The 13402-nt window shown below is 45.2% G+C and overlaps 1 protein-coding gene across 1 annotated transcript in view; it reads right to left on the bottom strand.

Moving 5' to 3' along the window:
• Positions 1-3528, bottom strand: part of PPP4R2 (protein phosphatase 4 regulatory subunit 2) — a 32629-nt gene extending 29101 nt beyond the window's left edge. Inside the window, exons 1-2 of the mRNA XM_080384376.1 lie at positions 3391-3528; positions 2581-2662 (exon numbers count right to left, since the gene is read on the bottom strand). Of these exons, the coding sequence (XP_080240502.1) occupies positions 2581-2662; positions 3391-3424 (116 nt within the window). The 5' untranslated portion in view covers positions 3425-3528. The remainder of the gene's footprint in view (positions 1-2580; positions 2663-3390) is intronic.
• Between the last annotated feature and the right edge of the window lie 9874 nt (positions 3529-13402).

The following is a 13402-nucleotide window of genomic DNA, read 5'->3' as shown; positions in this document are numbered from 1 at the left end:
CGTTAGCCCAGGTTACTGCCAAGAGAAATAGTAGTAAAATTACAGACTAACATAAACTTGCATCTACCTGTTCATAATTCACCCAGATGAACTAGCACATTGAAACAGGGGCAGGGAGATACCCGACAGCCTTACATAAGCCCATGTTTTCAGTCTGTTAAGCAAGCTATGGATGCCACCACCATGCTTTGATAAGAACCTTAAAAGTCATTTTAACCTACTTCATTAGCACCCTTTCAAACTAAGTTTACTAATTGTTTACAAGATCTGCTGCAACTATGTCCTGAAGAGGTATTGGGTGTGGGCAGTGAGAACACCCTACATTTAACCCAGGATGTAGACTGCAGTGTATCATCTGAAAAATCAGCATTCATCACAGAGTAAGTTAAAAAGCTGAGAGAATCCCCATGAACACTATATAATGCTCCTACAAACAACAATAACTGAAGGCAAAGATACTTCACATTTCACTTATCCTTATTTGTCTTGGTCCTCACTTACATGGTTACTTCTTGTTTGTTACTTTAGGAACAGGCTGTGACTGAGTAAGATCCATTGTTTTTCAATAATTAAGTCTGCAAACCATTTGTCTGATTACCCTAACTTAACCATTTATTTTTTTTTTGAACTGAGCTTCCAAACTTCAAAAAATCTTAATAAATGTCACTACAAGCTATTATTTTAGATTTCATCATCTCATTCCCAGGCAATCTATTTATTACTGCTTTGGATTTCTATTCAATAAAGCTACTTGGGTGTAACTGGAAATAGAGAAGATTCAGCTCACTTTGAATTAACAGGTATTTGATAGGTTTGTGTATTCCAGAACACTTTTACAGTGGTAAAGCTGTGCTAGATTAAAAATACATTAAGTTCTTATAATGCATATTACCAATCTTCACAAGAATGTTTACCATGAGATTTTAATTTTTGCTATTTCTTCCCTTTACTTTGATATATAACACATCAGTAAAAATAGAAGTATACCCGATGAAGAAATACAGACTTCAGTAGATAAGGGGAAGCAAATTAGACATTATGGAACAGTATTTTTATGTCTGTCTCCAGATTGTATTAGATATCTCAGATGTTCACATCAGAAGTTTCTAAAAAAAAAAAGGAAAAAGTAATGCAACAGAAAGGTTCAAGAATGCTGAAGAGAGCTACAGACCCAAAAAGCCTGAGAAAACCCTGGAAAAATAAAAGGCTGCATGAAGTTCCAGATGATAGATTTAAGCAATAGTTTGTAATAATCGAATAATAATTTAAAGAAATCTAGAATTCCCAAATGGAAATAAAAGTCAGGAGTTTATTCATTCTCCAAGTTTCAGATAGGAAAGAATTTTCCCAAGAGTTTGCCCCTATACAATCACTCTTTTAAAGTTACTTTGGAATATATATAATAGTGTCAGAAACAATAAAAACAGCCTGAAGAAATATTTCCTAACAGGGAAAATATTTTAAACATAATCGCTACAGCTGTGTATTTCTGCTAAGCCAAAACCTCCTATTCAAGGAGCAAATTACATTTCAGAACTTGTTTTTCTTTCAAAATGATTAATTCAAGCAGTACTAGCAAGCTACCAAAAAAAGAAAAACCCGAACAAAACACACAAACATGAAAACCTCCACACCCCTTACAAGTCAGAGGGATTCTAGAAATCCTAACAAAGCCCCTGCGATCACTGCTTGCTGACAAAACACTGGTAAAAGGACCTATCTCTTGCTGAAGCCTGTAGTCTGGCACTAGGCCTCAAAAACAAGGAGACAGCCTGGGAGCCAGAAAGTGAGCAAGTCTATAGCAACGCACCCAGGGAAGCCTTTCCCCTTCCTGCCAAATAGTGATCCAGCAAGGAAGTCACCCAGCACAGCACCAGCGCTCATCCTTGACGAGGAGCGCGTAGCTCGGCTCCTTCCAGCTACATCCCCCGTTCGGATGGAGACCCGCGACGGGGAGCTGTGGAAGGGAGCGCAGGAAAAGCGAAACTCCTGCGCGAGCTGAAAAACAAGCGACTACAGAAATTCAGAGTAGTTCCCATACGTCTCCTCTGCAGAAAGCACCTACTGTTCCCATACGTCTCCTCTGCAGAAAGCACCTACCGATTCTCCCCTCTCCATCAAAAGCACTTAGCCGCAATCAGCACACAGCACCGTATACAAAGCCTAGAAAAAAAAACCCTGAGCCATTCATCTCTTTATGTGAATAATACTATCAGATACTGTGTACAACAGACACTACAGCACTATACAACAGACATTACAACAGTGAGCTAAACTTTCCATTTAACAAAAATGAATGTCACGGGAAATGTAGAAAGAGCAACAGGTTTACTGCACTGAGCAGGAACAGTGAGACCCGACAGATAGCCCTGAGCAAACCCTAAGAAGTCTCCCCGTTAGATAAAACTAATGACCAACAAACAAAACTTAACGAATCCAAAATTAAATGGGAGGCAAGGGAAGCTTATTTAGCTCACAGAAGCAATCTACAGAGAAAGAGAGCCAGGTAGCACCTCATTAACTTAAAATGCAGAAATGTTGTAAACCACAACTGCAGATCACCAAAAAAGTCCCACTTACATCGTCTCTCCAGTCTTAGCAACATGACAAAGAAACTGATCCAGTATTGGACACACTTCCTTCTTCCCTCTCTTCTCAAAATCTGTTGGTATGAGAATGACACAGAAAAAATGGTAAAAGAAAATAGGACAGAACAAAAATTCATAATAATTAGCTATCTGTTTGCTTTAACGATCAGCACAGCTCCCACAAAAACATGTTCACGCTTCCACAATGCTTCAGCTGTTCCCAAGAGCTCCACCAGCTTCCCAGCCCTGTAAAACACTTAATATTTTCGTGCGGAGAAACTACACGCATCCGAGTAACAAAAGTTGATTTGCAACTTCTTCTGAGCAGCTGCTACAGCAGAGGCGGCGGCAGATCCCCGGGCTGCGGCCGGCCAGGCAGGGCAGCACCGCGGCGTGCCGGGCCGGGGGCAGGGGGCGCGGGGAGCCCCGGCCTGCGGGAGGAGGGGAGCCGGGGGGGGCACCAGCTTTCCCCCCCGCCCCCCCCCCCGCTCCGCCTCACGCTGCCCGCCGCCAGCCGGGGGTGGCCGGGGCGGCGGGGACTCGAGGCTCCCCCTGCCCCGTGGGGAGCCCCCGGGCCTCGGCCCCCTCGGCGGGACCCCCCTCCCCACCCACGCGGGCAGCCCCGTCCCCGCAGCGCGGCCCCCCGACCCTCGTCCCCGGCGGAGGGAGCCGCTGCCCTCAGCCAAGGGCGCTCCCCCCCCCCGGGAGGGTCTCGGCTCCGGGGGACACCCCTGTCTCCCCCTCAGCGCGGGGACACGGCTGCCCCCACCCCACCGCTCCCCGCCGCAAGCCCCGGCACCACCTTTCAGAGCCTCCTGCAGCCTCTCGACATCCATGATCCGCCTGGGCGTCGCCCCCCCCCCCGCTCCGCGCTGCTCCCCTCCTCCAGCCCCCCCGCCCCGCGCAGGAAACGGGCTGCAGCCGCCGCGCACACACGGAGACCCCGGGCTCAGCAAGCCTCCAACATGGCGCCCGGGCCGTCCCCGTGCGCGGCCCCGACAGCCCGCCCTCCTCCTCCTCCCCCCTCCCGCCGGGGGGCGGTGGCGCGCGGGGGGCGGGGCGGCGCAGCCCTGAGGGAGGCGGTGGGCGGGGCGGCGAGGGGCGGCGGGCAGGGCGGCGAGGGGCGCTCCCCGCTCCCCTCGGGCCGGGCCGGGCGCTGCCGCCGTCCTCGCCACGCAGAGCCTCGGGGGAGGGAAGCGGGCGGCTCACAGGATCGTCCAGGTCGGAAAAGACCTATAAGATCAGAGGTGGGAACGCCGAACTCCCGCCTGACTGGCGGGGCCTGCCCGCCCCGCAGGGGGCCTGTGCGCCTTCCTCCCTTAAGCTGAGGCCGCTGCTCGTCCCCCGCCCTCAGCCTGATAGCTGTGCCTGCGGAGATACGCCCGTCTCCCTTTTATTCTCGAGAAGATGCTATCTTCTCTCCTTTTTATTCTCAAGAAGGAGCTATCTTGTCTCCCTTTTGCACTCTGTCCGCCTCTCACACCCTCCTGTGTGGGCCTTCGTGCCCAACGGTGGCCCTCACCCCCGCACGCAGCAGACGCTCCCTTGCCTTCCTGGGGATGATGCCTTTTCTCCCACCCTGCGCTGTGGCTGCAGCTCTGACAAGAGGAGGGGAAGTGCAGGCAGCCCCTCGTCACTACTTCCCGGACAAGGTCCCTGGGTGCGGCGGGAGGGGAGCCTGGCACAGGGCAGGTGAGCCCGGAGCAGAGGCTGGGGCTCCAGCCCCACAGCCAGCACGTACAGCCTCACCCGCCCCAACACCTCGGTAGGACTGAGGGACATGCAGTGGCTGTTCCTGGAAGGCGAATGATAATTTCACACACACACACAAGTTGTAAATAAAGCATTTAAAGAATGATGTTGACTGTTATTCTAGGCCAGAGTGGCACATCTGCAGTTGTTTACTATTAGGTAAAATCCTGATACAGACCTGGATCGCATCCCAGTCTCCTCCTGAGGCCTGTACTTGTGGGCAGCTATGTGCCCAGAGGCGTCCATCCTCCCCTGCCAGCCCATCCCTGGCTGCTCTCATGGCCAGGGCTGGCCCGACACAGCATGAGACTGATGGCAAGTAACTGATCAGCTGTCTACAGAGGAAACACAGACTCTGCAGTACCATTTTGGAGTCCCTAAATAGAACGTAATGCCAGTGGCTGTCCTAGCTTATCCACTCTCCCAGATGCCAGCCTGACAACAAAAAAAAGTCTCTGGCATGGCTACATTTCTTAGAAATGCTGCTTGATGTCACAGCAAAGTGACACGTTTTGTGGACCATCACAAACAGCTAAGAGATGAACTTGGCACCCACAGCAAGCGTTCCCATGCTGCAAGCTGCCTTCTCTGACCCCTTGTGTTGATTTTCTCATGCAGGAAACGATCCACAGGGTGTACAAATAATGGTCTCTGCCAGCAACTGCATCATACAGAAACCCCAACTTTTATTTTAAAAAATAAATAAATGGCTTATAAAGTCAAAAGCCTTTCAAGCCTTTCTCTGTTGGAGGACTACATGATACTAGTAGGGATATTCAAAGTTTCACACTTACAGATGTGGCGTACAAAATCCTTGTTTCACTAAGCAGACCTGAGAAATTTCTGGGTTTTTGTGAAGGCTGTGGTCAGGCAGAGGGGAGCTAATGAACCTCTGTGAGCCTCTCCACCTAGTCAACAGAAGGAAGAAAAAGTGGCAGCATGACTTAAACTGACCTTACGGGACAGGCCTTGTTGTTCAAGGCACCTGGCAGTGCCAAACACTGATTTTAATGGTCGGAATCCTGCAACTCGCATGTGGGACGGGGGGGCTGAGTCACCTCGCTAGCCTGAGCGGAGAGCTGAGCCGTGGTTGTGGCTATGAGCGTGAGGAGAGCGGAGCTGCTGCACTCCTATGCCATGGCATGACAGGGAGCTTGGGAAAAGAATCTCTCTTACAAACTGCAAAAATGGTTTAGAACAGGTAAAGATACCTCAAGATTTAGTATTTTGGGACTCTTGCTGACCAAATTAGAGTAGCTGGAAGCTTTCTCAAGTGCAGCTTTAAAGTGCTGCTGCTTCTAAGCGTTTTACAGGGGAATTGTCTGAGTTTTGTGCCACCAACTGATTCTCAGCTTCTTAAAAGGAAAATGGTATTCCCCACTGGATATCAGTTACATAAAAAAATCTCAACAATACCTAGGACTGGACACTTCTTTACATGTCTCCTGCATTACATGTTCCCTTGCAGCCAGCCAGCATCATTAACCAAACAAATGACCAGAGAGACAAAACAGAGCTTGCCCAAACCTCTAAGGAAAAAAAAGGTTAAATAAATCAAACCCAACAAACGCCAATGCATGAGATTGCATTAAAGCCATGGTGAATTTACCTCTTCATTTTCTTCTGACCACTTTGCTCATCATGAAGACAGGAACACCGCTAACAATTTTCATTATTGGCCATCTTGCCCTTGCAGCTCTGCTGCCACAACCCTCCCTGCCTGAAGACCCCTGTAGCACGTGCACCTTCCTAGCACTAGACGTCTCTATCAACTGAAACTGTTAGTTTGCTTTTATAATTAGACAATAACACACTTTCTACAGCATTCGTGATATCCTCCCCCAAAACATCAGTGGGAACTCCACATAGGGAGCAAGTGAAGAATCTCTGCAACACAGGAAGAACTGTGTTGTGAAAAGAGTTGGCAAAGGACAGGGGAAAGTCTCAAAGCAAGCGGTGGCTGCCGGGCTGAAGCCAGCCCCAGCAAAGCCTGCACGCAGGCTCACCAATAATAGAAAAGGGCAACACAATTCAGACTACAGACTAACCTATGTCCTTTTCTTCAAGGGTCACTTTATAATTTCAAAAGAGGTATCAAAGTTCAGTTAAAGCTACAAAAATACTAACTTACCTTCAGCAAAACAGGGAAGTGGAGACCAGACCTTAACTAGAGCATAGCTTCTCTTTAACTTCTATACCCCAGATGATTGCGTTTCCCCTCCAGACACCCCATTAGCTCACATCCCCAGCACAGCTTGCTCTTTGTAGTAATTCTCAGAGCTGGTCAGATGCTCTCAATTTTCAGCTTTTCCTGAGGATTTCAGCATTTCCCAGCATGATTGCTCTTAAAGAATCCCACCAGCCAAAACAAGCCTAGAAGGTGTAAACATGCATATTGAAGTCTAGCGCAGCTACACGACCTACTTTAAAAACCCTAGGAGGGCAAATTCATTTATCTTAACATCCCATTCCCTTTACAGGTATCACCAAACCCAGCAAAATAAAGCCCATAATTGCTGATTTGAAAAGCTGAGATGCTAACCTGTTCTTTTAAAACTGAAAAAAAAAAAAAGTTATTCCTAAAATACCTAGAATTACTATTCAAAACTTTTGAACAGAGCTTTTCTTCACTAAAAAAGCAAGTTGCAGGAAAAAAAATTGCTTTTTGTAAATTCTTGGACTAGATTCTGTACGGAAATATAAACTAGCAGTTTGTTGTAGACTAAAACAAATTCAGCCATTTTATTAAGCACTTTAACGCCACTTCTTTGCACTCAGAAAGCAACAGGTGAGGTTTGATTGCAATGCTGCATGATGCAGTTGGTGAGCCTGCAGCCCTGCAACCTTCTGCCCCTTTGCTATTTGCAAGTTACAAGTTTCTTTGGCACTGCTCAGTAACACAGACCCTGCTCTGAGGATGGGTGAAGCCACTGGGGCTGCTGCTTTCATGTCTTGCCTCTAAAAGTGTGATACAAGCTAAGAGGATAGTTTCTGCAGGATTTACCTGATAGGGAAAACAGCCTCTGGTTTCATACTGATCCTTGTCTTTCTTATTTTGAAAAAAGGTGGTATTTTATTTTCTGAAGTGTAGCATTTATCACATACCTGTAGTATATTAAATGATCGCTGCAGCACGTTGGGGATGACACTGAAGGAAGATTTTTGTTTCATATTGTAGCATCCACAAGTGAACCAGCTGTATGTTAACATCGAATTTTCATTGTTGAACAGCTTTTCTAATTCTTTCCATTTGGTCAGACTAGATGGCAAATCTGTTCTAAATCTAAAAAATGACAGCACTGTGTAGTTTACACAGGTATATAGGTGGTGCATGACAAACAGCACAATGGTGTTAAGTCTGCCACTTAGCCAGTAAGGCATCCAGTGAGCCTAATGGGGTCACTGCCCTTGGTGGGCTCATGCCTGCTTCCCTATCGTTAGCCAGACAAAACCAAAATGTTGGGAAGAGAGACAGAATGTTTTCAGAATGAGACAGAATGCTGGGTACAAATATCTTTGCACTGAAAGAGGTTTTAATTCAAATGACAAAATACAGCCAATCATAGAAAAGAAGACAATATGACTCTGTTTTGAAGATAGTAGTAGACTGTGGATGCTTATGATCTGGAAAAACTCACATCTAATTCATGGAGAAGTTTCAGTGTTACAGTTTGGTGTGTCTTCAAATCCCGGCATGCCCTGCCACACCTGAAATTGTCTAACTTCTTTCTCTTTCTTGAAGTCCTTTTTTTGATACCGTTCATTGATAGAGAATGTGTACATAAATCTACCAGCCCAACTATAAAAACTCTCTATGTGTGCTGAAAAAGTCTTTCAGAGAGACAGAAATCTTTAATTTTTCAAGATGTCATCCCCCAGCTTACAAGAAATAAATAATAAAGTCACATTCCCTCTCTTTCCTCCTCCTCCTGCCCTCCTACCACAGGAGGAGTGGTAAGAGAAAACGCTTCCCATTTTTCAGCCCCCACCTCTCTCTCCCTCCCCCTGTAAGAGGAAAAAAGACCAGATTTTCAACTACTGTACTCCCAAACCCCTTTGGGTTTCTACAGGAAAGATATTTTAAATTGAATTAGTGGGGCGGGGGGACACACAAACATTGAACATCAAGAGGTCCTGGAAATTCAATGACATGTAGGTGTAATGAAAACTCGTGTTGTGTTTTGGTTTGGTTTGGTTTGGTTTGTTTAAGGGAGAATGTTTAAAGATATGCAAATAATATCTACCTGTTTCTGAGGCAACTAGAACCATATCCCCTGGAACAGGAATAAAATAAAAACCACAATTATTTCTATGGAAATAAGGCAAAGAAAGTGCACAAATGACTTGTATGTTTGTGTGGTAACAAAGATTATTTCAAATCTACCTTTAGGATGAAGCTCAGTGTTGGGGAGGTTTGCATATTTTGAAACCCACATCCCCTCAATTAACTGAAAAATATTTCAATTCACAGCAAATCCTATTTTCCTTTCATTTTCAAAGGAGAAACGTTTAAATATAAGCCTAGAATACAAAAAAGCCTGTAGGTAGTTTCATCATTGATTTGTTGTGCGATGCCAAGCAAATGAGTTAGGCTGTCATACCTGCGTTTCTTCATTAATGAAACAAATTATAATTAGTCTTCTTTGTAAGGTGTTTGGCACACCTTGTAATACGAACATACAGAGTGAGTATGATTTCATTTTGTGTCATTTCCCAATGCTGCTTGTAGAGTATTTACTGAGAATCAACAATGAAAAAAAATCACCTTGTTAGGAAAGGAGATGTGGTGGTTTTAAAAATTTAACTAAGGAATTATGAGAAATTGTTTTACAATCCAGGTTGTTTGGTTTTTTTTCTTACACTAAACTTACACAAAGCCTTGTTCAGATTGGCATTTTAGGTTTCTTTTAGGCTTCTGCAAATCATATTTTTTGAGAGTTTCCAAAGACAGCAAACCAGGTCCTGCCTACAATCTGAGTCCAGTTCAGCATGATGCAATTGGACAAATCTCTATTTTCTTACTTGATCTTATACTTGAGGAACTCAGATCAAGCACTGTTTGGATAAGACTTAGGCTCACATTCGTCAGTACTGAAGGAAGATACAGAAGTAACTCTAGGTTGCATGGCATAATTATGTACTTCCACATTCTCCTGTTCCTGAAATACCAACAGAAATTAGAACAAACTAGAAACCAAGTGACAGCACCGTAATCATGTCATATTCTTCGCAAAAAAAACCCCACAAAACAAACCAAAAAAGAGGGCAGAAAATACATTGCTGATTCTGATGGCTCTTTAAGAGATTGATGTGCGCTACCCCAAAAAATGCAGTTCTGCGTTTCCTGTTCCTTCCTGCGGATCCAGTTGACAGCTATTGTTTTTGTAAAGGTAGTTCTCAACACCATCAGTGGCTCTCCTGCGACAGCACGGCCAGGACAGCTAATACCAGGCAAAAAGCAGCAGCACATGGGGAAAGCAGAGGAACGGAGGGTGCCCGTCTCGGCCAGCGGCGGGGGCTCAGCTGGGCGAGTTAATCTCACTGCCCTGGGAGGTCTTTAACTCCACAACAAACTACCAAACCTGATTCTCGACGTTTAGGACTGTAAGACTTGTGGAAGTTTCTGCAGAATTATAGACTGCCCAACACCCGGGCACGGATCAATAGGCCCAATGCTGATTAAAATGATGTAGGGCCTAGGAGCAGCTTTCAGTAATGAAGCTTAGATTAGGTATCTAGAGATCCCTGACCTAACCTGACTTAATTTCATTCATTGATGTGTGACAGCAATTCAGTTTGAACCAAAATTGATTAGCGTGCTTTGAAAGAATCTACAATATCAAGCAAGAGAAGAGAGATGCAGCAGAATCTGAATAGTGAGAACAATAAGAAAATAAGAACAATCCTGTGTTTCAAGACCCACTTAGGTCTTCATATAATATTGTACATCGATACACATGGAAGGATTTACAAAAGGAGGTTAGGGCTTTTCTTTGTGTGGTTTGTTTTTTAGTTTATTGCTGCAGAAACTCAAGTATGGTACAATAAAACAAAGCTAAAAATTGTGTGTCCCTGAACCGTTTGGAAAGGAAGGTTTTTGTTTTTTCTTTGAAGCATGTCATAGCCACTTGGACACAAATTCTCTCCCTCCTCTGAGAGAATGACTAAAAATCTTTAATAGGCTTTTAATAGATCTGGGAGACTTGGGCATAACAAAAGATCAGAATAGCTCTCGTGTGGTGCCTTAAATCCAGAAAAGGCTTGAAAACAGAAAGATAGGAGTTGGTTTTTATTTTGAAAAAGTACTCACACTGAGATTTAAAAAAAAAAAAAAAACAAGAATGCTTAGATGTGATAAATATTCTAGGCTTTACCTAGGTTAGCCACTAACCCCTACTCTGTCTGACACACATCACATCCCCACATATTTTCTTGTATTAACCCAAGAGCCCACGGCAAACCAGTGCCGGTGCAGTTTTCTTTCCAAGCCGCTTTCTCACACCTTCCTCCCAGTATATTCCTAGGACAGAAAGCTTCTTGTAGACTGCCCTACAAACTACAAAATCATTCAGATTAAAACCAGACTTGTTTTTCACCTGGAGCCTCAGGTGTGAGGAAGGCAGTATTCAAAACAAGTTGCCCTTTAGAAGCACTGAGCAGAAGAAGAAGGAGACATTTCTGCAAAGGTGTGTGCCCTGAGAAGGCACCTGCTTTGCACAGTTCTGATCACCACAGCAGGGAATTAACCAGTTTCAGAAGGATTCAGGAAAGACGTTTCTGCCGGAACAGGTCAACTGATGCCACTTTTTTCTTTAAAATAAGAGGCATGTCATTTCAGCATCATTATTTCAGTGTGACGAAAATGTTTTAGTTCTAAGACACTGTTATACTTTTTGGGGCTATACTGTAGTTTTTGCAAAATGACATGAGCAGTTATGGCACATCTATAGAAATGGAAAAGTCAAACCAAAATATTTTACCTTAAAAGAAAACATTAACAAAGCGCTTTGTTAATCTTAAATGCTGATACTCATTTTGCTGTTTTGTCTCAATTTTCATTTCAAAGGAAGTGTTGACAGATTGTTTTTAATTTTGATCTAAAATGAAAGCAAAATTTCCAAATGTTGCTATTTCTTTTGAAGCACAAATAGCAACTCCTTATCTCATGCCAGCAGGAGGCTGCAGCCTGCGTGGATCCTGGCATCGATAGCCCTTGCCTTGAGAGCACAGTGGGGGCATGTGTCCAGCCTCTGTGGGAGACAACCCACGTACCTGTGCCATCCCCTCTCTGGGTGGGTACTTAATGTCTCTTTAGTAGCATCGTATTTGACTATATCTCATGGAGCAAAACATTCTCTGAAAGGTGGCCCCTTTGTGGTTACAGGTACCTGATTTTTAGGAGAGGAATCTCTTCTTGAAGCAGTGGGAAGGAAATAATTTGAAGTTAAATCATAGAATCCAAGAATGGTGTGGGTTGGAAAGAACCTTCAAAATCCTCTAGTTCCAACCCCCCTGCCCTGAGCAGGGACACCTTCCACCAGCCCAGGCTGCTCCCAGCCCCATCCTTGGGCACTGCCGGGGATGGGACACCCACAGCTGCTCTGGGCAGCCTGTGCCAGCGCCTCGCCGTCCTCACAGGGAATTTCTTCCTAGTCTCTAATCTAAGTCCACCCTCTTCCAGTATAAAGCCATTCCCCCTTGTCCTATCACTATCTGCCCTCATAAAAAGTCCCTCTCCAGCCTTCTTGTGCCCCCTTTAGGTACTGGTTAATCATCAACAGTTCGTGCTAAAGTTGATAACATGTCAAGATTTATCCTGGTATTAGTGTCACTTTTTTCTTTTCAATTCGTTGTTCTTAATTCCCAGCTCTAGATGTCACAGAACAGGCAGAGAAGGCTCTACTAGGACCGTACGTATGAGGACGAGAGAGAAACGATAGCTGAGCTCCAGTGAGACAGTGCTCCATGACAGCCTCCGCAGCCCGAGCCCTGCGTACTGATGTGTGCGCAGCGGGGAGGGCAGGGGAGCGCGAGGTCACTGCAGTACCCCGGCCCCTCAGCTGCGGGTAACCGAGTGCCAAGGCCTCGCTTCAGTCAACCGAGAGTTTATTTTCCCAAACAGGAGAGCTGCAGCTGAGGCTCAGACAGATGTCACGGGTCCAGCAGCAGGGACATGGGAAATGAAGGTCAGGTCCCTTCCTGTGATTCACCAGCAAGTGGTAAATGCCCACCAGTGCCCGTCCCGTTTGCTATTGTGCCCGCATTACCTCTGCCTACCCTGCACCTTGGGAAAAACACTGTCTTCTCCCCACAGCAATACTGACCAAAGCCGCGTTTGGGAGTGAAAAATCTTGGATCGGGACATTGCCAACCAGTTTGATTATGGAGCACGTAACCGAACACCACGCAGGCCAGAGCTGAAGCAGCGCCGTACAGAGCACTATTGTTTTACAACTGGCCATACTTTTTCTCATGAATATCAATGGGAGTTTTATTCTTGACTTCAAAGAGAGCGTGACTGAGCCCAACATACCATACAGTTGAGCAAGCGAGAAAACAATTTCATCACCAGGCAGACAACTGGTTTGGCTGAACAGACGACTCACAAGCTTCTGTCACACAGGGATGTCACAGCACAACCAAGGATGTTGCAGCAGCAACTGTACAAGAGTGTCAATAAAATAAAATTAAATACAAGAAGGAAAAGGAAATTATGCTAAGTGACCAAATCCTCTAAGGAGCAAAAGCTAACGGAGAAACAGAAGTAAGAGTAGAAGTTCAGTTTCCTTAGTTGACAGGTTCTGATCTATGGTCACTGTAACACAGCTGGGGTTGCTCCATAACATGGGAGCACTTTGAGTAAAGTTAAGTATATATATTTGTCACTTTCAGAAACATATCCCATATAATACTGTCTCACTACGGTGCACGTAAAATTGTTAAAGAGGGACATTTTTCTCTGCTTGATGCAGAGATACATGTATACATACACTGTAACATCACTAATACAAAACTCCATCCCAGCCAGATCCAGTACACACACACAGAATCTTGTATTTAAA

The sequence above is a fragment of the Falco punctatus genome (assembly GCF_963210335.1).
Source record: "Falco punctatus genome assembly, chromosome: 4".
Taxonomy (NCBI): Eukaryota; Metazoa; Chordata; class Aves; order Falconiformes; family Falconidae; genus Falco; species Falco punctatus.
This window is presented reverse-complemented; position numbering and strand designations above follow the sequence as displayed.